This window comes from Dromiciops gliroides, chromosome 3 (assembly GCF_019393635.1).
Source record: "Dromiciops gliroides isolate mDroGli1 chromosome 3, mDroGli1.pri, whole genome shotgun sequence".
NCBI classification, from domain to species: Eukaryota; Metazoa; Chordata; class Mammalia; order Microbiotheria; family Microbiotheriidae; genus Dromiciops; species Dromiciops gliroides.
In genome coordinates, this window is record NC_057863.1 from 646,628,691 (window position 1) to 646,654,754 (window position 26,064).

At 42.2% G+C, this 26,064-nt stretch overlaps 1 protein-coding gene across 2 annotated transcripts; it reads left to right on the forward strand.

Moving 5' to 3' along the window:
- Window positions 1–328: 328 nt before the first annotated feature.
- Window positions 329–18,812, forward strand: LOC122746332 (zinc finger protein 566-like). 2 transcript variants are annotated; one of them, XM_043991859.1, is made up of 5 exons: window positions 331–609; window positions 3,802–3,854; window positions 7,042–7,168; window positions 13,707–13,802; window positions 17,929–18,812. In XM_043991859.1, the coding sequence occupies exons 1-5, from the start codon at window positions 597–599 to the stop codon at window positions 18,660–18,662; spliced, it is 1,023 nt and encodes a 340-aa protein (XP_043847794.1). In that variant the 5' UTR covers window positions 331–596; the 3' UTR covers window positions 18,663–18,812. The 2 variants fall into 2 exon arrangements, with proteins under 2 accessions (XP_043847795.1, XP_043847794.1); XM_043991860.1 differs by lacking the exon at window positions 3,802–3,854 and having other exon boundaries at window positions 329–609.
- Window positions 18,813–26,064: the final 7,252 nt, after the last annotated feature.

A 26,064-nucleotide genomic window follows, 5' to 3' on the forward strand; every position in this document is an offset into this window, starting at 1 on the left:
ACATCTGACTGGGAGAAACTCAGTCCAATCCAACCCTGATTTGTAGTTAACATAGTGTGTAGCCTCCCAGTTTTCCCAGTATCCATTAGCTGCCAGCTCCTCGAAGTACAGGGTCCGTTGCTTTCAGTCAGTCTGGTGCCGCAGTTTTGGCATGACAGTCTTTCTGCTCAGAAGAAAAAGGAGGAGAGTCTTGGAGGGAGGGAGGTGGTGGAGGCACTGGAGAGGAGAGAGGAGAGGCTTGGCCCAGATGGAGTTGGAGCACGGGGGTGGAGTTTGGAGGCCTGGGAGGAGTTCAGGGTGGAAGGAGGGATCATTGCAGTGGAGAAGACATTCCACGTGACTGAGGGCAGGGCTTAGGGAGGAAGAGGCAGTCTGAGTGCTTGAGCGCTGGGAGAGCTTGATTGGAGGAAAGGGCTGGACCATCCTGGGGGCCTCAGGAGCTGCGCTCTTGGCCACAGGAAGACCCTCCCCGAGTGCGCTGTGGGGTGGGGCAGAAGCAGGAAGTCTTTTACCTGAGAGTTCTCTGCCTTCCCTGGAGCCCAGGTCTATTTCCTTGCAGCTGAGCTCTCTCTGCCTCCCGGAAGACAGCTCTGTGCATGCGGGTTGGAGGTAGGTCTGAGCCAGAGGGCCCCCCTCCCGTCCCCCATATTTCCTGGCTTCTGCTGGCTATTCTTGCCATTGAGTCTCATTCTGACCTCATTGTGAGTGTCCTCCAGGTCTGCCAGGTGCAGGTTTCCCTCCCAAGCCTGGCTCCCCGCCCCCACATGTTTTCCAGACTCCCAATCACTTCCCAAACTTCCTGCCTCACTCTATCATTTCCCAGACTTCAGACTTTGCCCATAGCGATCCCGGAGTCCTGATCTCAGCCTCCCTATGAGAGGACCCAGGGGGTTGGGTTCCCTGTCCCCACCTCCTGGTGAGAGATGGAGTTGTCCTGCCTTCCGGGATCCCGGAGTCCGCCCTTGCCGCCCCTAGTGCTCCACCTTGGACAGTTACCAAAGCTTTTCCCTGCCCCCCTTATCTGAACCTGAGGTCCTCGGGCCAGTTCCCTATCAAATCCCAGGCGTGGGGCTCTCTGCTGGCTCCAGTCTCCCTCGAGGGATTCCAAGCCTAAGCTTGAGCAGAGGGTCCCAGGAGCCCTCCCTAGCTCTAGTTCGACCTCAGGACACAGTCTTCCTGCTTTCCCAGGCTCAGCCCGAGCGCTTCTGCCCCAGTGCTGTCCTATCTGCCCTGAGCACTGTAGCTCTGCTCCCCTTCTTTCTCCAGTGAAGCTGCTCCTGCCTTCCTGCCCCCACTTCTTTTTTTGTTTTGTTTTGTTTTTTGCAGGCAATGGGGGTTAAGTGACTTGCCCAGGGTCACACAGCTAGTAGTGTCAAGTGTCTGAGGCCGGATTTGAACTCAGGTACTCCTGAATTCAGGACCGGTGCTTTAACCACTGCGCCATCTAGCTGCCCCCCCCCCACTTCTTTCAGAGCCCTCGGGGCTGAATCCCAGACTGGATTTGGTCTCCAGGCTCTGGCTTCCTCTGGTCATTGCTGGGCTGCTCCATCCAGAGCCCTCCCCATCCTTAACCCGCCTTTGCTTCTCTCCCTCCTAGATCAGTCAGTCAGTCTGAGTTCTGTATGTTAGGGGCGGAAGGGCATGCTGGGAGGGCAGAGAACTCTGCCTCAGGAGCCATAGAGGCTCTGAGTGCTCTCATCCCTGCTGGGATCCCAAGCCCCTTCTGTCTTTGGGCCTCTAGGAGAATGTGGAGAGGAGGAGGAGGCAGAAGAGGAGGAGTAAGAGAGGGAGGGGAGTAGGCTTCCTGTGAAGACCCTCTTCCCTTCCAAGCCTGCCTCTCTCTGCTGCCTCCCTCCCTCTGTAGGTTGGAGTCTCTCCCCTGAGTGAGGCCAGAGCCTTTATGACTCCTGTGGGAACTCACCCTCTCTAAATCTCTGTAGGCCAGCTTCCTCTCTAGGGAAAGTAGGGAGACATCTCCCCCTCTGGGATCCTTCTCCCTCCCCAAGTCAGTCTGCAGGGGACCAAGGGTTGTCCCAAGCAGGTATTGGGTCAAGTCCAGACACCAAAGTTGGAGGGACATTAGAACAGTTTTATTATGAGGGTCAACAAATAGCTGTGCCCCAGAGTATGGGCACAAAGGAGGTCAGCATGGGACTAAGATTGCAGTGTTGTGGGGGGTGGATTTAATAGATCAAATTGATCATGAGGTATCCCAAAGAATTACAAGAGGCAGTGACTCCATTTCCCACGTTTTATTGAAATGACCACAGGGTGAGCACCACAGAGGTGTCTCACATAGGGGGATGAAGAATAGTTATATTCACAGTGATGTGGGATGAAATTAGGGTCAAATTGATTGTGAGTCATCCCAAAAGAATTACAAGACTCAATGACTCAGTTTCTCTAGTTTTATTGCAATACTTTGGGTGACCACAGGGACAGAACCAGAAAAGTGGAAAGGTAACTCTCAAATAGTGAAAGAAAAGTCAATTATGTTTATCATATAGATTGATTTTCAGTCTCATTATAATAATGTCCAACTTTGGGGAGGTACAAGGAAGGGCCTGTCCTACTCATTATAATAATCTCCACCCTGGGGAAGTACACAGAAGGGACTGTCCTTTTTTGGAGTTCCTGGGGTCCTAAGCCAACCCCTGAGGCAGGTACCTTTTTAAATGGAGGTGTGTTTTTAGGGTTTGCTCATCATAAGTTGAATCTGGGCACAAATTTGGCCTTTTCTGCGCACATCTCTTTCTGTTTCCCATGGCTAGTTTCAAAACATCTTCATTTTTCATTTATTTCTAGTCTAACTTTCTATTTCCTGTCATTTCCTTTATTGTTATAGTCTTGGGCCTTCACAGCCTAGCTCCCTCTGTTCCCATTATGGGTACTGATTACTGTGGGTAAGAGAATCTAACATCCTGACTTGTAAGTTAAACATTAACTGGGGTCTGACTCCCTTTGAGAGCTCATATCTGAATTAAAGCTTGGGTCTTAGGCTTTTCTGTTAACCCTTTTTACCTCCTGCATCAATAGTGAGAAAAAGTAGGTTATTTCTTCATCATCTTAATCTGCTCCTTGTGGGAGGTTCATGGGGGGGGGTCTTATCCTCATTTGGACTTCCTGGGGTCCTAAGACAACCTCCAAAGTGGGTACCTTTTTCCTTAGGGATGTTTTGGGGGTTTACACATCATGAGGTGACCCTAAGAACACATTTAGCCCTTTCTGCACAAGTTCCTAAAGAAATGCTTAAACTTGTCAGACCCAGAGGGTCTCTGTGTTTTTGATATCTCTTTTCTTAAGATCTGGTTTCTAGGTGTCCTGTCATGTAGGAATATTAATAGCTGTTAATGGTTAATTGTCCCTAGGTACTGTCTCTATTGATGGTGAGGGTCGGTAGAGACAAACCCTCTTGGTTATTATAAGAACACAAACCTTAGTTTCTCTGTTAACCCTTTTAGGTACTATGAATAAGGACTCAACCTCAGTTCATCTGTTATCCCTTTTTTGCCTCCTCCATTTACAGGGTGGAGGAGATGGGCTTTTGTATGCTGAGCTAAAGTAGAGAAGGACATTCTAGGTGGCTGCAGGCTGTCCCATGTTCATTAGAAAGGTGTAGAATTAAAACCTTCCTGGTTAGGTGTGTGTGTGACATTTCTCAGTAACAGCTTTGGGGGGTGTTCCATTTGTGGGGCCACAAAGGTTTGGGGAAGCCGGAGCCTGAGGTAGAGAAAGACCAGGGACAAGATGGAGGAACTTTACAGATTGGAGTCAACATTGGTTCCTTTGCTACCTACACAGGGAGCCTGGAGCTAGAGGGAATGGCCCCTGGGAGCCTCAGACCTCCACCTCAGGTAAGTGCAGTCTCTGCACAGACTCTACCAACATCAGGCATTGAAACCATTTCCATAGACATAGGGGATGGTCTGTGAAGCTGGAAATACCTTCCTTATGGATTGTTTCTTCACACAAATAGGCATTAAGTGAAAAAAAAATGCAAAAGAAGGTAGTCTAGCAGGACTAGATCCCAAACTATTGTAAAGTGGTAATTATCCAGACAATCTTTTGCTGACTTAAGAAAGAGAGAGATGGATCAGTAGAATAGAAGAGGTACAAATTCTACTATGATAAGTGACTATGGTGATTGTGGGGACCATTTTTTAATTGTGGAGTGTTAGTTAAGCGGCTCGCCACAATATTGGGGAAAGGAAGGAGACCGGCAGCCTCCCTCCAAACAGAATAGGATTTATTTTAACAAGAATTAACTTAAAAAACAAACAAACAGGATCTGTAGGATCAAGAGAAAGGAAATAATATGGGGAAAGGGAAATTATACAACCTGAAGAAATACCACTGCCCAGGAATCAGCTGAGAATACACAGCAGAATTCCTGTCGCCTTCCAGTGTCCAGCTAGAATGGTGAATTCTCCTCCCCCGATCCCAGAAACCCCCCAGCCCCCAGCCAATTGGATGGTCGCTCTGACAGTCATATGACTGCCCTCACTAGGCTTCCATTCGTTATAATTTTGCCAGGCCCATGTAGGCATTGGCGAATGGTGATGATGTGAGGTGCCAGCGCCATGGCAACGGCTACAACCAGTGAGTGGAGCATCTTGGGGTTTGCAGAGCCCCAGGCCAGTGCACACCGAGGCATAAAAACCTCAAATAACAATTCTTTACATTATGTAGTCTATGATAAGCCCAAAGATCCAAGTTTTTGAAAGAAAAATTCATTATTTCAGAAAAGCTACTGGGAAAACTGGAAAACAGTGTGGCCAAAACTAGGTCTAGACCAACATCTCACACTTTAAACCAAGACAAGTTCAAAATGGGCACATTTAAGCAAATTAAAGAAAGCATGGAGTAGTTTTTATCAGGTTTTGGAACAGGGAAAGAATTTAGGACCAAAGAAGATAGAGAAAGCATTACACAATATAAAATAGATCCTTTTGATTCTATAGAATTAAAAAAGCTTTTGCACAAACAAAAGCAATGTAACCAAAATTATAAGGAAAGCAGAAAACTGGGAAAGAATTTTTGAAACAATTTTCTCTGATAGAGGCCTCATTTCTCAAATATATAGAGAATGGAGTCAGATTTATAAAGATACAAGTAATTTCCCAATTGGTAAATGGCCAAAGGATATGAACAGACATTTTTCAGACAAAGACATCAAATCTGTGTGAAAAAATGTTCTAAATCATTATTGATCAGAGAATTGGAGATGAATACAACTCTGAGCTACCACCTCACACCTATCAGAGTGGCTAATATTACAAGAAAGCAAAGTGTTGGGTGTTGTAGGGGATATGGGAAAAGTGAGATGCTAAGCCACTGTTGGTAGTTGTGACCTGATCCAACCCCTCTGGAGAGCAATTTGGCACTATGCATAAAGGGCTATGAAACTGTGCACACCCTTTGACATCTCTGTATGTAAGACCTGGTTCCCAGGTGTCCTGTCATCTCGGCATCTTAATGGCTATTAACGGTCAGTGGTCCCTACTTACTGTTTCTGTTCATGGTGTTGGTTGATAGGGACTTGAACCCTCTTGATTACAATACTGTTCATAAGAACACAAACCTTAGTTTCTCTTTTAACCCTTTTTAGCTACAGTAGATGGGTTATCTCTTAACCCCTTTTTGCCTACTCCATCAACAGTGTCTTACCCAGAGTGGCCTCAAGCCCTCAGTGTAACAACAGAGAACTCTTCTTCACTTGGCTAGCAACTGTCTCATGCCAGTCAGTACAATCCAGATTCTGATGACTGTCTCTGTAGAATCCTTTTCATGTTTTCATCCAGATAAGACTTGATTCTAGCTTCTCGGAAAAACAAATAGATATTTCCTTTAACGTTGTTCTCTTTTCAGTGATCACATAAAATTATTTCTTCCTAGAATTTGCTGTATTCATGAGCTTCTCATAAACCCTTTGCAGAATTTTCTTTTTTCTTTTTTTCTTTTTGGCAGGGCAGTGAGGGTTAAGTGACTTGCCCAGGGTCACACACCTAGTGTCAAGTGCCTGAGGCCAGATTTGAACTTAGGTCCTCCTGAATCCAGGGCTGGTGCTTTCTCCACTGTGCCCCCCAGAATTTTCTTTAGAACATATCACATGTAATAGTTCTAGTGATGATGAAATCTCCCATCACCCTCTCTCATTCTCCCCCACAAATCCATCTACCTCACAAATAAAACACAACCTTTCTTCTTAATTACCCAGGGAGATGCATTTTGTCAGCCTGAAAATTCATGAAACAATCAATAAAGGAGAAATAACATTTTTAATCAGGGCAGAGGAGCTGTAACTCAGTGTATTGCAAAGCAAGAATGCTAGGAATATCCTAAGATGGGCACTGAGGATAGGATTTATATGTAGTAAAAGAACAAACTTGAGTTAAGTACAGAAGCTACTTAACTTTAAATAGAAACTACTTAATGTAAATGGACGATTTTACAAAATAACCTAAAGTCCTGGGAGTGAGCTGGGGAATCTTTGGGAGGGGATAGTTCATTTGGGGGAGATCCATAAGACAATCAAAAGTCTAGAACTGACAAAGATTAGTTAGCCCCAGGCAATTCATTGACCTGGGAATGGGGAGTAGGTGGGAACCAGGCAGTTCTCAGTAAATTGTGGTTATCAATTCCATAACAAGACATTGCTCTGCTTTATTCTAACTGATTATATAAAATAGTTTTCTCAAAATTCAGTCAGGCTCTTAAGACTGGTTTCAAGACTTGACTCTGACACTCATAAAGGTTATGACCTTTGAGCAAATCTCTTCCCTGCATTTCAATTTCTTCCTGCAAATTGATGAGGACTGGGGCAGCTAGGTGGTAAAGTGGATAAAACACTGGCCCTTGATTCAGGAAGTCCTGAGTTCAAATCCAGCCTCAAACCCTTGACCCTAGCTGTGTGATGCTGGGCAAGTCACTTAACCCACATTGCCCCACAAAACAAAACAAAAAATAGAAATTGATGAGGGCTGGACTATTGAATTCTGAATTATATTTCATCTCTACTTCTTATGACTTTTGGTGGTTTAGGAGTTGGTGACCTTCAAGGATGTGGCTGTGGATTTCACCCAGGAGGAGTGGGGCCTCTTGGACCATCCTCAGAAGGAGTTATACAAGGAGGTCATGCTGGAGAATGCCCAGAACCTGCTCTCTCTGGGTAAGGACACTTCCCCTGGTAACTCTGAGTCTGCAATCAAAGGGAATATCTTCATTCCTGAGTGGGCAGGGCTTGAAACATCAATGAAATACTCAAATGGGAAAGGTGCCCAAGACACAAGGGCCTTCCTACTGCTTGGTTTTCCTAGAGAAAGTCTTTGCATTGTGGAACAGGAACCTGAGGGTCTCCTTTGCTGCTCCTGAAGTTGTGTCTTACCAATTCCAGTTAGTCTCAGATCAAAGATCAAATCAGTGTGGAAGCATCTCAGACCTGGAACTAATCCTAGAGCTTATTGAGTTGAGCCTCTACCCAGACATGACTTTTGTTTCCCAAATCTCTAAAAACTGCTCAGGCAGCTTTTCCTTGCCACCCTTCACCTTTGGGTCTTGTATTTGGAGTAGCCTTCTTTTTAGCAAGCATCACTTGGTAGCCTAAAACACATGATATCCCTGGTATAGGAAGTTTGTCCTTCATTTTCCTTCGTTTTGCCCTCAAATTCCAGCATAGATGATGGGAAAAAAGGGAAGGGAATAAGCAGTGAATTCTACCTCCATTTTGCCAGGTGCTGTGCCATGTGTTTTCTTTATATTACAGTAATGGCAATGTTGTTTTAAGAATGACTTTGGGCAGGGGGCAGCTAGGTGGCACAGTGGATAGAGCACTGGCCCTGGAGTCAGGAGTACCTGAGTTCAACACTTAACACTTACTAGCTGTGTGACCCTGGGCAAGTCACTTAACCCCAATTGTCTTACTAAAAAAAAAAAAGAATGACTTTGGAGTCACTCCCCAGACTCCAGCATGTTGGGGTCTTAGGCTGTGTTGCCGTTGCCTCAGGCTTGGGCACCGTTTGGGGCCTCGGCACTTTGGCACCATTGCCCCCTGCCCAGACCTTGCTTCAGGCGGCCCCAGCCGAGCTCCAATGGAGCCGGGACTATGTGGCCATGACATCCCTGCCGCCAAGAGTGGGGAGACCAGCGGGAGCATCGTGGCTGTTGTGGATGTGCAGTTTGATGAGGGCCTCCCTCCCATCCTCAACGCCCTGCAAGTGCAGGACAGGGAGACCAGGCTGGTTCTGTAGGTCGCCCAGCATCTGGGTCTGGACCATTGCTATGGATGGTACTGAAGGATTGGTGAGAGGGCAAAAGGTCCTGGATTCTGGCACCCTGCTCAAAATTCCTGTGGGGCTTGAGACGCTGGTTAGAGTCATGAATGTGATTGGAGAGTTTATCAATGAAAGGGGGGCCAGTCAAGACCAAACAGTTTGCTGCTATTCATGCTGATGCTCCTTAGCTCATAGAGATGAGTATGGAGCAAGAAATCCTGGTCTCTGGCATCAAAGTTGTGGGTCTTTTGGCCCCCTATGCCAAGGGTGGCAAGATTGGTCTTGGTGGTGCTGGTGTGGGTAAGACTATTGATTATGGAGCTAATCAACAATATTGCCAAGGCCTATGGTGCTTATTCTGTGTTTGCTGGTGTTGGTAAACGGACCCAGGAAGTCAATGACTTGTACCAAGAGATGATTGAGTCTGGGGTCATTAATCAGAAGGATACCACTTCCAAGGTAGCCTTGGTATATGGACAGATGAATGAACCACCTGGTGCTCGGGCTCAGGTAACCTTGACTGGCCTCACTGTGGCTGAATACTTCAGAGACCAAGAGGGTCAAGATGTACTGCTTTTCATTGATAATATCTTTTGATTCACTCAGGCTGGCTCAGAGGTGTCTGATTTACTAGGTAGAATCCCCTCTGCTGTGGGTTACCAGCCCACCTTGGCCACTGTTATGGGTACCCTGCAACAAAGAATTACCACAACCAAGAAGGGTTCTATCACCTCTGTGCAGGCCATCTATGTGCCTGCTGATGACTTGACTGACCCTGCTCCTGGCACCACCTTTGCCCACTTGGATGCTACCACTGTGCTGTCTGGGGCCATTGCTGAGCTGGGCATTTACCCTGCCATGGATCCTTTGGACCCCACATCCCGAATCATGGACCCCAACATTGTTGGCAATGAGCACTATGATGTTGCCCGTGCTAGGCAAAAGATTCTGCAGGACTATATGTCACTTCAGGACATCATTGCTATCCTTGATATGGATGAGTTGTCTGAAGAAGACAAGTTGACAGAGTCTTGGGCTCGGGAAAATCCAGCGTTTCTTGTCACAGCCCTTCCAGGTTGCTGAAGTATTCACGGGACACATGGGGAAATTGGTACCCCTGAAAGAAACCATTAAGGGATTCCAACAGGTCTTGGCAGGTCAGTATGACCATCTCCCTGAGCAGGCCTTCTACATGGTAGGACCCATTGAAGAAGCTGTGACAAAAACTGGGAAGCTGGCTGAAGAGCCCTCTGGAGGAGTCACCTTCACCTGCCACACAGCCTTCAATTTCAGTTGTCTGAGCAAAGTACACAAGAACTTTCATTGGAAAAGCTTGTATTGTCTGAAGAATATTTAAACTTTGAATAAAATGTACATCTAAGCCCCCCCCCCCCAAAATTTTTTTTTGAAGGCAGAGCCAAGATGGCGCAGAAAAGCCAGGAAGTTGCCTGAGCTCTCCTAAATTTCCCTCAAAAATAACATTAAATCAAGCCTCTAAACAGATTCTGAAACTATAGAACCTACAAAAAGAGAGACAACTATGAGGGCCAAAATTTGATATATGGAGCGTTAATTGGGTGACTCGCCAGAATATTGGGGTCCCGGAAATATGAGGGACCTTTAAGTTCACCCTCCCCTCTGAACTGCCCTTTTAAATATTTCTCCCAGGCCAATAAGAAAGGAGCCTTACAGCTTTAATTCACAGAAGGATCAGATTTATTACTCAGGAATTAATTAAACAACAAAGGTGAAACCAAAGATAAGGAAATAGGGAAAAAAAGAAGAAATACTCTAAATTTAACCTATGCAATACCCAGATTGTTTCCAATTAAGCTAATTCAAAGGAATTTAGGGTTTTCCATAATTAAGTCACCAAAACCTGGAAAGTCTACCATTGCTCATGCAGTAAGGGAAGAAGCCCAAGAGAGATTGTTCTGGAAGAACCTCTGCCTCCCCTCATGGAGCGTACAATCTTCCTCCTTCAAAAGGGGAGGTCCTTCAAAAACTGCCTATAGAGAGTTCTCCTTCTGACCTCAGTAGTAAAGGTAACTTCAGGGTGGGCCAGGTGTGGCCCCTCCCAAATGAGTCAGCTAAAAACTGCAATAATAATTTTATCACAAATAATTTTTACCACACAACCTTCCAACTTGAGATAACTTAGAAGACTTTAGGAAAGGTCAGTCTCACTCGGGCAAAAGGGGAGCGCAGTGCAGCTCAGAGAGCACAGCTTAGCATGGAGGAGGTCTGGGCAAGTCAGCAGGAAGCTCTTGGCCACAGCAGACTAGCTGTGGCCCTTTTATCCTGGCTCAGCAGCCAGTTGTGAGATACACCAGCACCAGCTGAGAGGGCAGGCTGCCAGCTAGAAGGCCACACACAGGACAGGCCTGACTGGGCCAGGCCATCCCAGTGCCTGGAACAAGCCCAGGGAGCAAGTCCAAGACAGTGAGAAATCCACAAGCCATAGAGGCCTCAGAGCAGAAAGCCAGTGACACAGCCCCATCCCCCAGCACAAGAAACTTGAAACAATGACCCTTCTGCCCCAGAAGCAGACCTCAACTTTAAAAAAATAAGCTGCAGTATGAGTAAGAAACAAAAAAGATCTCTTATCATTGAGAGCTTCTGTGTTGATAGGGAAGAACTAAACACAAACTCAGATGAGGACAAAACTCTCAAATTGCCTACATGTGAAGCCTCAAGAGGGAAAAAGCCTTCTTGGAAGAGCTCAAAAAGGATTTTAAAAATCAATTGAGAGAGGTAGAAGAAAAAATGGGGAGAGAAATGAAAGCCACACAAGAAAATTATGAAAAAAGTCAGCAGCTTGGAAAAGGAGGCACAAAGAAACAACAGCTTGGAAAAGGAGGCACAAAGATTGACTGAAGAAAACAATTCCTTAAAAAATTCATTTCTCATAGTTCCAAAGGACTCATGATGAAAAATGCTCTCCAAATCCAGAAGAAAAAAAAAAAGAACTGTAAGTGTAGATGCAGAATGAAGCATACTATTCCTTTTTTTTGGTTGTTGTTTTTCTTCTTTAGGTTGTTCCTTTTTTCTCTCATTCTTCTTTCACAGCATGACTATTACAGAAATATGTTTAATGTGATTGTACTTATATAACCTATATCAGATTACTTGCTGTCTTGGGGAGGAGGGAGAGGAGAAAAATTTGAAACTAGAAATCTTATAAAAACAAATGTTGAAAATTATTTCTATATGCAACTGGAAAATAATAAAATACTTTTATGGGGAAAAATTCATTTGGCCAAATGGAAAAGGAGGTGCAAAAGCTTACTGAAGAAAACAGTGCCTTAAAAATTCAAATTGGGGGGCAGCTAGGTGGTGCAGTGGATAGAGCACCGGCCCTGGAGTCAGGAGTACCTGAGTTCAAATCCAGCCTCAGACACTTAACACTTACTAGCTGTGTGACCCTGGGCAAGTTACTTAACCCCAATTGCCTCACTAAAAAAAAAAAAAAATTCAAATTGAACAGATGGAAGCTAATTACTCCATGGGACACCAGGAATCAGTCAAACAGAATCAAAAGACTGAAAAAATAGAAGAAAACATGAAATACCTCACTGGAAAGACAACTGATCTGGAAAATAGATCCAGGAGAGGCAATTTGAGAATTATTGGACTGCCTGAAAGCCATGATCAGAAAAAGATTCTAGACACCATATTCTAGGAAATTATCAAGGAGAACTGCCCTGGTATTATAGAATCAGAGGATAAATCATCATTGAAAGAATCCACTGATCACCTCATGAAAGAGATCCCATAAGGAAAGCTCCAAGGAATATTGTAGCCAAATTCCAGAATTATCAGGTGAAGGAGAAAATACTCCAATGAAACAGCCTGTGCTTCAGATCTGGGGAACATGAAAGGGGGCAGAAGGAGAGATGGACGACAGGAGGCAGTTTTTTCTAAAATGCAGCAAGCTCTACTCTATTTTCCAGGTTGTCAGTTCTCTTATAGTGAAACAAAACATAAATTTGTGAGAACATTTTTGAATAAAAAACCATTCATCAAATTATAACTGACAGTTACAGCATATTCCTAGGAACGGCTACAAGACAATGAGACCACCTGGCTTCTTGTTTAACATTACGGCCATGAGAATTTTTCCTCCTAGCATTTTGTTATTCTGTCTTCCTCACTCCCTGTCCCTGATTCTCGGAACATTTTAACCCGACCCTTGACATGCCTAAAGGTTTGGACTATTGCCTGAAACACTTTTAATCATTCCTCCTTAAACCTAAGTGTTTGGGCATAACACTGGGGAGGGGAACTTCAGAAAAGGCCTCTGGGGGCAGCTAGGTGGCGCAGTGGATAGAGCACTGGCCCTGGAGTCAGGAGAACCTGAGTTCAAATCCAGCCTCAGACACTTAACACTTACTAGCTATGTGACCTTGGGCAAGTCACTTAACCCCAATTGCCTCACTAAAAAAAAAAAAAAGAATTACTTTGAGGGAATAAGGTATTTGGACTATAATAAATAACCCAAATCAACTATAAATGATATATGAAGGAAGATGCTATCTCCATCCAGAGAATGAACTGGTAAATAGAAATGTATGTAATATAATTGTATATATATATGTATGTATGTATGTATATGTATGTTTATACAACCCACGCCTATTTCTGTTTAATTGTAGTCATCCTTAGGTTGCTGGGGTGTGGGAGGGAAGAAAAAAATTTACACGATAATTTTGTTTTCTATTTGAAAGGAATAGCAAGTTGTGCATAGTTGATGTAACTTTCATCTGAAATGATTTTTCTTGTTGTACGGTGTTATAGAAGTACTTGTTTTATTCTATAAATTTAAAATAAAATTTAAATAATGTTCTGCTAATTTTTCCTTACAATAACCTTCCCAATTAGGTGAGAGGACATTGAGGCAAACAGAGGGTAAGTTTCTTACCAAGGAGAATACAGCTAGTAACTGTAACTCAGGCATTCCTGCTTTGAAGCCCAGGGCTTTCTCCACTGCATTAACAGCTCTCTTTAATTTTTAGAGAGTGGGATCTTTGGAATGAATCCATTTTCTATGGAGAAGGTGCATGAAGCCCAAATTTTCATTTTCCAAGGTCTTTGTTGATCAGGCTCAAGGCTGTGCTGGGCCATTAACCCTTTTTTTACCCACTTTTGGGATTAGAAGTTTCTCCCAGAATGGAACATAACTGAAGAAAAGGATAAGACTGGAGGGTGGGGGGGCTTTGGCAGGGTATGGGGTTTGGTTATTTCTCAGAACTGGTTGTAGAAAACATGCTATTTGGGGTTACTTGCATTACAAACACTAACAGGGGAGTATAGACTCACATGTGTCAACATAAGGGGGTGATCCTCAAAATGAAGTGGCCCTGCATCCTCTCCTTTCCCTAAAGAGAACTAAATTGCAAGTTTCTCTCCATCCTCATCTCTGATTTCCTTACCCAGGGATTCCAGTTTCCAGAGAAGATGTGATCTCTTATTTTGAGCAAAGGGAAGCACCAGGAATATTGGAGCCAGTAGCCCTGAGGAGCTGTTGTCCAGGTGAGTGAGGTGAAGGCAAGTTTAAGAGAGTAGTGATTACAAGAGACCTCTAGGGGTTGTGGTGAAGCAAATGCTAGATCTGAGGGCAGGAAACCTTGGAATTTGTTTTCAGATATTTCTTAGCAGCAGCATCCTGGGCTAATCACTGAGCTTCATTTTCCTAATCTGTAAAACGAAGGGGTCGGACTCCACGTCCTTTTATCTGGCTTTCAGGGATCATGTATGATCCTGTAAGAAGTCCTTGTCTGTAATTTGCGGGCATGCATAAAACTGCATACCTTCTGTCCCAGCAATACCACTACTAGGTCTGTATCCCAAAGAGATTATAAAAAAGGGGAAAGGACCCACATGTACAAAAATATTTATAGCTGCTCTTTTGTGGTGGCAAAGAATTGGAAATTGAGGTGCTACCCATCAACTCAGGAATGGCTGGACAAGTTGTGGTATATGAATGTAATGGAATGTTATTGTGCTGTAAGAAACAATAAGCAGGCGGGTTTCAGAAGAACCTATACTTATGTAAATTGAAGCTGAGTGAAATAAGCAGAACCAAGAGAACTTTGTACACAGTCACAGCAACATTGTGTGATGATCAACTGTAATAGACTTAACTCTTCTCAGCAATATAGTGATCCAAGATATAATTCCAAAGGACACATGATGGGAAATGTTCACCACATGCAGAAAAAAGAACTGTGAAATCTGGATGCAGATTAAACCATGCTCTTTCTTCTTTTTTTTTTTCTTTTTTAAGGTTTTGCCCTTTTGTTTTTATTTTTCTTTCACAACATGACAAATGCACATATTTTTTTGTGTGTTGGGCAATGAGGGTTAAGTGACTTGCCCAGGGTCACACAGCTAGTAGTCTCAAGTGTCTGAGGCTGGATTTGATCTCAGGTCCTCCTGAATCCAGGCTCAGTGCTTTATCCACTGTGCCACCTTACTACCCCATGCAGATATATTTTAAATGTGATTGTACATATATAATTTCTATCATATTGCTTTCTGTCTTGAGGAAGGGAGAGGGAAAGAAGGGAGTGAGACAAATCTGGAATTAGAAATCTTATAAAAATAATGTCCAAAGTTGAAAACTAATAATAAAATACTTTTATAATTAAAAAAAAATCTGTGGCCATGGAATTCTCCTGGAAGTTCATAAAGAGATTAGGTTATCCATTAAAAGCTCTCTCTTACAGTGCCTATTACATGTAAGGCCCTGTGCTAAGCAACATGGAGACAAAGAGGTGCAAGGCACTTCTCCTGTTCTTATGAAGCTCACAGTCTAGTTGGGCAGACAACAAGCCAACAACTCTGTAGAAATATGCTGTGGGCAGAATAAACTGGAGGTGGTCAGGAGAGGGAAGGCCCTACACTTACAGGGGAATGGGAAATTATTGAGGAATGTGGGCTCCAGTTGCGGCTTCAGGGAAGGCAGGGGGAGGATTCTTGGCAACAGCGATAGGGAGGAAAACCCATGGAGTCAGGAAGTGGAGTGTTCTGATCACAGAACAGAAAAGAGGCCCATATCACTAGATTGTACCATATAATGGGGAAACAGGTTGAAAGAAGACTGGAAGGGTAGCAGAGGGATAGGTGAAGAAGTGCTCACACAGCCCTTCAGAGGATTTTATATTTGATCCTTTTGCTGGGGAGCCACTAGAGTAGGGTGTGGCATGGTCAGTTAAGAGCTTTAGGAAGATGGACTTCACAACTGGGGTGAGGAATAACTGGATTGGGAGGAGACTTGGGGCAAATGGACCAACCATCAGGCTCTTCCAGTATCGCAGATGGGAGAAGATTGGGTCCTGAAGGAAGACAGGGACAGTGTTGGAAGAGAGATTTGGTTACAAAGGAGGACTCACAGGACTTTGCAAGAGATTGAATATGGGGGTAAGAAGTGTGAATGTGTGAGAGGCAGTGAGATGTAAGACTGGACCATTGGAAGGATCCCTCAGAGAGCATCAGGAAAGTAGAAAGACACAAGCATGGGGGAAAAGAGAGTTTCATTTTGGAGACAGTAGAAAGATAACCAACAGAGAGTAATGTCACTAAAACCTAGAGAGAAGAGTGTGAAGAAATGGTGGTGATTGACAGTGTTAAAGCCTGCAGAGAAGTCAAGGAAGAGGATCAAGAAATGGCCATTGAATTGATTGATTTCAAGATTATTGGTAATCCTGGAAGAAAAGGTTTCAGGTGGATTATGAAGTGGGGCAGAGAGTTTCAGAGAAAGCTCAGGAAAGGCATTGGAGACACCCATTCTAAATGGCAATTTCCAGCTATTGAACAGCATCTCATGAGGAGGCATGGATCAAGTTAGAGTGCTCTGATATAAAAGTGCTTTTCTTTTTTTTTAATTTTCCAATTACATGTAAAAGCAAATTTTGACATCAATTAAAAAAACAACAACTTTGTGTTCCAACTTCTTTTCCTCCCTTCCCACCCCCCAGGCCAAGAACTCAAGCAGTTCAATATAAATTATACATGAGTAGTCATGGAAAACATCTCTACATTAGCTAGGTTATGAGAAAAAACAGATAAAAACAAAGCTGCAGAATAAGGAATTGTCCAAAAAAATGTGTATCAGTCTGTTTTCAGATAACATCAGTTCTTTCTTTGTAGATGGATGCAATTTTCATATGTTTTTCAGAGTTATATTGGATCATTGCCTTGCTGAAAATAACCAAAAGTGCTTTTATTTGAGGCAATAGGGGAGGAGTCATTAGTGTGGGAGAGATTGCAAGTTAGTGAAAAATGGGGTTACTAGAGGAAGCAATATGTTCACATGGAAGATGGAGTTGAATGGGACCATTTGTACACATAAGGGGGTTTGCTTTAGCAAGCTGAGGGATGATCTTGTCACCTGTGACTGGGCCAAAGAGGAAAAGAAGGCATCTGATTGATGTGAGATGAGAGGATAAGATAGCCCTTGATAAAATGTCCAGGTCTTTGTTTTGTTTTTCAGTAAAATAAGAGACTAAGTTCTCAGGTGAGTTGGTGTAGATGGTGATTGGGGCAGGAGCAGCCATAAGGAAGGGTTGGAGATGAATGAAAAGATTTAGAAAAGCTACTGTGGGGAGTGGCCCAAGGAGTCCATTAGGGAGATGTCAAACCATTGCCTTGCCATAATGAGGGCCCAGATGAGATTAAGGAGCCTACATTTGTAGTATAGGCAGCCTGGATTCATGATTTTCTCTCCCTCAGTCAGTAGCACATGAGTGTGGAGTAAAAGCTGCTGCCTTTTGTGGCTGAATCTCTGTCCCATTCTTGGAGAAATGTTGGCCAGGTGTATGGAGGTGACCACTATCTCAGTTTAGGAAGCAGGGAGGTAGAAATGAGCAGGTATCCCATAGCATGAAATGCTTAGGGATCTAGAAAGAAGCCTCTGAGATCTTCAATATTGGGTCTGGTAGGGTTTCATCAGGCCTAGAACCTGTCAAAGGTGACGACTTAGGAATGATTAAATGCAAGAAAGAGACAAACATGGCTGAAGCCTGAAGGTGCAGTTACCAGCCAGGAGAGAGAGCAGATAACAGGGATTGAGGTACAGGGCAGGGGTCCAGTCAGGAAATCAGTAAACCATGATGAAGCACCCTCTGTTTTTAGGCATTGTGCTATGAGGATGCAAAAGAAGGTAAAAGACAGTCCTTGCTATCTAGGAGCTCAGAATCTCGTGCAAACAATGAAAGAGAAATGGAAAGAAGGAAAGTGGAGATAATATGTCTACTACTGTGGACAGAGCATGCCCAGTCAAAGGGTTTCTATTCTAGTCTGAGCTGCTGGGATTTGGAATGAGTCACCCTGGCATTCTAAGGTCATGACCTGAGTTCTGAATGTAATGAATATGCCAGCCTTTTCTGTGTCACAGATTTGTTGTGAGGATCCAGTGTGTTTGAGTGTGAAGTTCTTTGTAAATTAAATCATCCTTGGGATGTGAGCTAATGACATTATACAATGATTGGTTCTGGAGATTTTTTCTTTGCTTGGGGAAATAGAATGTAAATGAAGTTTTGTTCTGCCAGTGGAGGGAAGGGAGTGTGTGTGTGTGTGTGTGTGTGTGTGTGTGTGTGTGTGTGTGTGTGTGTGTTTTGTATCAGTGTCTATTTGTTTTGTTTTTTGTTTCTTTCAGAAGGAGAGATCAGACTTGAAATAAAGGAAAGTAATGCAGAGCTAAGCCTTTCTCTGGAAGAAACTCACAAACTTCACAAGAGAGAAATCTGTGCTGCACGTGAGAGAATCGCCACTGGAGAGAAACTGTATGACAGTAATCAGTGTGGAAAGGCTTTCAGATCCAGCTCCAATCTTACTGCTCATCAGAGAATCCACACTAGAGAGAAACCTTATGAATGTAAACAGTGCGGAAAGACTTTTAGACAAAGCTCTAAACTTCATGTACACCAGAGAATCCACACTGGAGAGAGACCTTATGAATGTAAGCAATGTGGAAAGGCTTATACATGTAGGTCAATTCTTAATAACCATCAGAGAATCCATACTGGAGAGAAACCTTATGTATGTAAACAATGTGTAAAGGCTTTTACAAGTAGTTTTATTCTTAAGGAACATCAAAGAATCCACACTGGAGAGAAACCTTATGAATGTGAACAATGTGGAAAGGCTTTTACTCGGAGGTGTTATCTTACTGTGCATCAGAGAAGCCACACTGGAGAGAAACCTTATGAATGTGAACAATGTGGAAAGACTTATAAACATAGAAGTAGTCTTAATCTACATCAGTTAATCCACACTGGAGAGAAGCCTTATGAATGTAATCAGTGTGGAAAGGTTTTTACCTTTAGGTCTACTCTTAAGAAACATCAGAGAATCCACACTAGAACGACACCTTATGAATGTAAACAATGAGGAAAGTCTTTTACACAGAGGGCTTATCTCAATATACATCAGAGAATCCACGATGGAGAGTAATTATGCCCAAGACATTATTAAACTGCCCATACTCTTTGACCCTGCAATGCCACTATCATGTATATTTTGAAACATGATTTGCAAAAAGAGAAAAGAACCCCTTATGTCCTAAAATATTTATAGGAGCTCTCTTTGTGCTGAAAAAGAATTGGAAATTTCAGGGATACTGTCAATTGGGGAATGGTTGGACAAGTTGTGATATATGATTGTGATGGAATACCACTATGCTAGAAGAAATGATGAGCTTGTTGGTTTGGGGAAAACATGGGAAAATTTGCACAAAATAATGAAGAGCAAAATGAAGTGGTTCTGCTCACTTCACTATACATCAGTTCATGTCAGTCTTTCCAGGCCTTTTTGAAATCGTCCTGTTTGTCATTTCTTATAGCACAATAATAGAGAATTAATATTACAAGGTGAGCTTTTACCAGGGAGGGGCTGAGGGACATGGCTTTGATTTTTGTCAGCACTCTCTTAGATCCTGCCACCTCCAGCAATCTGTACAAAAGAATCTATTTTCCACTTACTCCTTCCTGGTGGGGTGAATTCTTTGGACAACCTCAGAAATGTCCTTGAGAGACCTGGCTTTGAATATTTAAGCAACAAGGAGAGGATCTTTGGGTCCCATATATAAAAATCATTATTAACAAAATAATCTTTTTTCTCAAATATTGTCTTCCTTTGTGTCCTTTGTAGTTAATTTGGGTATTTATAATAGTCAAAATGACTTAATTGCTTAGAGTTGTTCTTGAAACAGCATTGCTATTACTATACACAATATTCTCTTAGGTCTTTTTTTTTTTTTAGGTAATGAGGGTTAAGTGACTTGCCCAGGGCCACAAGAGCTAGTATGGGTCAAGTGTTTGAGGCTGGATTTGAACTATTAATGGTTAGTGGTTCCTAGTTACTGTCTCTCTTGATGGTTAGAGTTGATAGGGACAAACCCTCTTGGTTACTGTAAGAACACAAACCTTAGTTTCTCTGTTAATCCTTTTAGGTACTATTGAGAAATTATAAATTATAAAGAACAAGACTAGTCAAAAGGGGAATCTACATGAGTAACTAAAATGAAAAAAGGAGGAAGAAATATAGCAAAATGAGATAAAAGCAGGAGAGAAGTGCAAATTTCTAGAGAAACTAGAGTTAAAAGACTTGTCATCTAAATGGGATAAGGAATGCTCATTTCTTTGCAACACATGGAACTTCTACAAAAGTCAATCACTAGGAGGGACAGCTAGGTGGCGCAGTGGATGTAGCACCGGCCCTGGAGTCAGGAGGACCTGAGTTCAAATCTGACCTCAGACACTTAATACTTACTAGCTATGTGACCCTGGGCAAGTCACTTAAACCTCATTGCCCCCCCCACACACACACACAAAAAATCAAGCACTAGGGCACAGATATAGAGCAAATGAGTGTAAAAAGGCAGAAATAATCAATACATCATTTCATTCCATAATAAAGTTAGAATGGACATTGGTTCAGGCACCATAAAGAAAAGATGCAAACTGAAATGGAGAATTAAGTGACATTACATAATGATTGAGTCAAAGAACAAAGAAAATGATAATGATGACACCACATGCCATATTTTCTGGCTCTGTGGAGACAGGGACTGGGTTTGGAGATTCAAATGCTCAGATGGAATGGGTCAGCAATTTGGGAAGACCAGCTGCCCATATTCTAAGTCCACATTTTAACCTGGAGGGGTTCCGGTGTCTCCTTCAATTATACCAGAACAGGTTGGCAGAGGGTGAGAGTTGCAGGGATTTGGAGCTACTCTTCCCTGTAATAAAAAGGACAGCAGGAAAGATCGTACCCATTTTTGTTGGACTTGGGTAATATGAGTTTTGTCCAAACGTGGAAAGTAACCAAGAACAACTCAGTAGATTTTTCATCCCTGATCCTCCCCCAAGCTGACCTGTGGTGGTGTTGTCGTGGAACACCAACCTTACCCCTTAACTGGGCTGGGACTTGTGGGTTGGTGTGGCTGGCCACCCCCTTTACCATGGCATCTGAGCATTTCTCCAAATCTGAGTCTAAATCAAGAAAGAAACACAGCCCAGAGGGGCAAAAAGGTTCATCTGATGCTCTAATCTGCCTAGATAGCATAGGAGTCCCATGGGGTGTGCCAGAATCTCTCCTACAGTGGGTAACTATAACTGAAAATGTAGATTGGAATCAGCAGAGGTTCATCAATTACAGTGGGGATGAGGTACAGTGTATTTCTGAACAACTGGCTGCAACTCGCAAAATGGCTTGGGAAAATAATCTTTTTCTCAAATATTGTCTTCCTTCATGTCCCTTGTAGTTGATCAAAGGTGTTCTTGAAACAGCATTGCTATTACTATACACAATATTCTCTTAGTTATTATTATTGTTTTTTAGGTAATGAGAGTTAAGTGACTTGCCCAGGGCCACACAGCTAGAATGGGTCAATGTTTGAGGCCAGATTTGAACTCAGGTCCTCCTAACTCCAGGGCTGGTGCTTCATCCACTGCACCACCTAACTGCCCGTCCCCCACCAAGTTCTTCTTCTTTTTTTAAAAGTTTAACCTTATATATATATTTTTAAAGTAATAAACGTTTTTATTTCTAGTTTTGAGTTGCAATTTTTATCCCTCCTTGACTCCCTTCCCTCAAGGTGGTAAGCAATAGGTATGGTTTATACATGTACGATTATGTAAAACATTACCTTGTTAGTCTTTTTGTATAAGAAAACTTGAGTAAAAGAAAAAAATAAAAGAAAGTGAAAAAAAGCATGCTTAAGTCTGTGTTCCATCAATATCAATTCTTTTCCTTGGAGGTGGATACTATATTTCATCAGTAATCCTTTGGGATTGTCTTGGTTCATTTTATTGTTGAGAATAAGTCATTCACAGTTCTTCATCAAACAATATTGCTGTCTGTGTGCACAATGTTTTCTTGATTCTGCTCACTTCACTATATATCAGTTCATACAAGTCTTTTGAGGCCTTTCTGAAATCATCCTTAAAGCATGCTATTTTTATTTCCTTTCATTTTTTCTTTTTTTCAAGTTTTCTTGTACAAAGTGACTAAGATGGTAGTGTTTTCCATAATTGCACATGTATAACACATATATGATTGCTTACCCCCTCAGGGAGGAGGGAGGGGAAGGAAGGAAGGAGAGAGAAAAATTGAAACTCAAAACTATAATAAAAATGTTGATTATTTTAAAAAAATAATAGTATTAATTCTCATTAATAAACAAGGTTGATTTCTTCCCTCAGAAGTGCTTCCTTTTCTTAAGGTTTTGAAGCATTCAATGTTTGGGGGCGGGGTGTCTTTTGGTTGCCAATAGAGTCCTTTGATAATCAATTTAATGATTACATGCTAGGCCAATTAAGAAACTGATCATCAAATATCAGAAATTTTCTCAGGCAATTTTCATTCATCACATATCTACATCTAGATAAAGACCTGATAAATAGATGTATGTATCAAATGGCTTTACATACATATACATGTTTGTTTCTAATGGTAACCCTTTCAGGTGGGGGCAGAGACAGGGAAGGAAAAAGAAACAAATTTACATGATAACTTTCTTATATATTTAAAAGGTAGAACAAGCTGTAAGTCATAGATTTGCAGTTTGATGTACAATCATTTTTTCTACTATGCTATGGAAATGCTTGTTTTATTTCATAAAAGAAAAGGATGGCAGAGGATAAGATGGATAGACAGTGTCTTGGGAGTATGGGAGATGGAGGATAGAAGGGGCTGATGGATTGGGAAATGGGTAAATAAGCTGTGGTATATGATTGTGATGGAATATTATTGTGCTATAAGAAATGACAAGCTCTGATGCTGAGTGAAGTGAGCAAAACCAGGGGAACATTGTACACAGTAACAGCAACATTGAATGATGATCAACTGTGATAGACTTGGCTCTTCTCAGCACTGCACTGATCCCAGACAATTCCAAGGACCTCATGTGATGGAGAATGATCTCCACATCCAGAAAAAAGAATGGCAGACTCTGAATGCAGATTTGAACCATCCTGTTTCTACTTTTTGTCTGTTTTTTTTTTTCTTTTTTGAGGTCTTTCCCTTCTCTTCTGATTCTTTTACAGTAGGACTAATGCAGAAATATGTTTAATGTGATTTTACTATATTAGCTATATCAGATTGCTTTCTGTCTTGGGGAGGGAAGGGACAGAGGGGGGAAAATTAGAACTAAAAATCTTATGAAAACAAATGTTGGAAACTATCTTGTGATAAAATAACACTTTGTGGTTAAGTTTCCAAAAGAGTGGTCATTACTCAACTCTTCAGTTGATAGATAGATAGACAGAGCATTTATTGGGTGACTATGATGTGCCACTTACAGGAATACAAATAGAAACAAAAAGAAAGACATTCTTGTGCCTCAAAGTTCTAGTGAAAAAAGTCACCGTGTACAAAACATACTGCAAGGTAGAGAGGGGAAGGAAATAGACAAATGGGAGCAAGATGGATAAGTAGAGTGGGAATCAAGAGGTAGACCAGGTTTGAAGTGACCGTACCTGGTGTGGATACTTCCTCAAATGGAGTTTCTGGGTAGGAACTCACCAGAAAGAAGAGGAGTGGGGCTAGTGCTGGGGACACACTGATTCTGTGAGAAGGCCAGAGCTGGAGAAGATGTCCTGGAAAATAGACTGAGTCCAGGTTTAAAGGGACCAATTCTCTCAAGTGTTCTGCACCTCCTCAGAAATCAAGAGGACCTCTGATCAATACCTTAATCTCTGTTAAATGGAGACTAGGGTAGTGCTTCCAGAAAGGCAGTAGCCCAATCCATTCAGTGTAGGGAATACAATGATGTTTTTAAAAAGATAACCTTTGCTCAAGGATTTATTTCTACCCTTTTCCCATTTTGCTAAGAAAGGCCTTCTTGGTCTTGACCTATGTGCTTACTTTTTTTTTTTTTTTTTCGCGTAGGGCAATAGGGGTTAAGTGACTTGCCCAGGGTTACACAGCTAGTAAGTGTCAAGTGTCTGAGGCCGGATTTGAACTCAGATACTCCTGAATCCAGGGCTGGTGCTTTATTCACTGTGCCACCTAGCTGCCCCCCTATGTGCTTACTTATTAAAAAATGATTTCTTCATAAATTATTTCATATGTTGTTTTTCCCAATTATATGTAAAAGCAATTTTAAGCATTCTTTTTTTTGAGGGGCAGTGAGGGTCAAGTAACTTACCCAGGGTCACATTGCTAGTACGTGTCCAATGTCTGAGGTCAGATTTGAACTCAGGTCCTTCTGAGTCCAGGGCCAGTGTTTTATCCACTGCACCACCTAGCTGCCTCTTAAACATTCTTTTTTTTTTTTAATTTGCATCCCAAATTCTTCTTCCTCCCTTTCCTATCTCCTTATTGAAAACACAAGCAATTTGATACAGGTTACAGCTTTCCCATCAAGCAAAACATATTTCCAAGTCAGTCACATTGTGAAAGAAAACAAACCAAAAAAAAAAAAAAATCCACAAAAAAAATGAAGTGTGTTTTTTTAAAAAGTATGTTTCGGGGCAGCTAGGTGGCGCAGTGGATAAAGCACTGGCCTTGGATTCAGGAGGACTTGAGTTCAAATCCAGCCTCAGACACTTGACACTTACTAGCTGCGTGACCCTGGGCAAGTCACTTAACCCCCACTGCCCTGCAAAAAAAAAAAAAAAAAGTATGTTTCAACCTGCATTCAGACTCCATCATTTTTTCTCTGGAAATGGATAGCATTTTTCATCAAAAGTTCTTTGGAATTGCTTGGATCATTGTATTGCTGAGAATAGCTAAGTCATTCACAGTTGCTCGTCATATAATATTGCTGTTTCTGTGTGCAGTGTTCTCCTGATTCTGCTCACTTCACTTTGCATCTGTTTATGTAAGTCTTTCCAGGTTTTTCTGAGAGCACCCTCCATGTCATTTCTTATAGCATAAGAGTATTCTATCAAAATCATATACCATGCATCCAGCAATACCACTTTTGGATCTTTTTCCCAAAGAGATCATGGAAAAGGGAAAAGGACCCACATGTACAAAAATATTTATAGCTGCTCTTTATGTGGTGGCAAGGAATTGGAAGTTGAGGGGATGCCCATCAATTGGGGAATGGCTGGACAAGTTGTGGTATATGAATGTAATGGAATACTATTGTGCTATAAGAAACGATGAGCAAGAGTTCAGAGAAACCTGCAGGGTCTTGCGTGGGCTGATGATGAGTGAGATGAGCAGAACCAGAAGAACATTGTACACAGTATCATCAACATTGTGTGTTGATCTACTGTGATGGACTATATTCTTCTCACCACTGCAATGGTACAGAAGAGTTCCAGGGGACTCATGATGGAAGAGGATCTCCAAATCCAGGAAAAAAAAAAAAAGAACTGTGGAGTATAGATGCTGAATGAACCATACTATTTCTTTTGGTTTTGGTGCTGTTGTTTTTCTATTTTGAGGTTTTTCCTCATTGCTCTGATTTTTCTCCTATACTATGACTAATGCAGAAGTATGTTTAATGTTATGATATGTATATATATATATATATATATGTGTGTGTGTGTGTGTGTATAAAACCTATATCAGATTGCCTGTTGTCTGGGGGAGGGGGGAGGGAAGGGAGAGAGGGAGAAAAATCTGAAATTGGAAAGCTTGTATAAACAAAAGTTGAGAACTATCTTTACATGTAACTGGAAAAAATACTTTATTTTATATATATATATATATACTTTATTATATATATATAAATCATATACCACAGGGGCAGCTAGGTGGTGCAGTGGATAAAGCACTGGCCCTGGATTCAGGAGGACCTGAGTTCAAATCCGGCCTCAGACACTTAACACTCACTAGCTGCGTGACCCTGGGCAAGTCACTTAACCCTCATTACCCTCAAAAATAAGAAACAAAAAAAAAATCATATACCACAAATTTTTGAGCCACTTCCCAGTTGATAAACATCCTCTCAATTTCCAATTCCTTGCCACCATATATATAAATGCTATAAATATTTTTGCACAGGTAGGTACTCCATTCTGGAGAGCAATTTGGAAATATGCCCAAAGGGGTATAAAGCTGTGTATACCCTTTGACCCAGCAATAACACTATTAGGTCTTTTCCCCAAAGGGATCATAAAAAAGGAAAAAGGACCTACATATACAAAAAATATTTATATCTGCTCTTTTTGTGCTGGCAAGGAATTGGAAATTGAGGGGTTGCCCATCAATTGGGGAATGGCTGAACAAGTTGTGGTATATGAATGTAATGGAATGTTATTCTGCTGTAAGAAATGATGAGCAGGTAGATTTCAGAGAAACCTGGAAGGACTTGCATGAACTGATGCTGATTGAG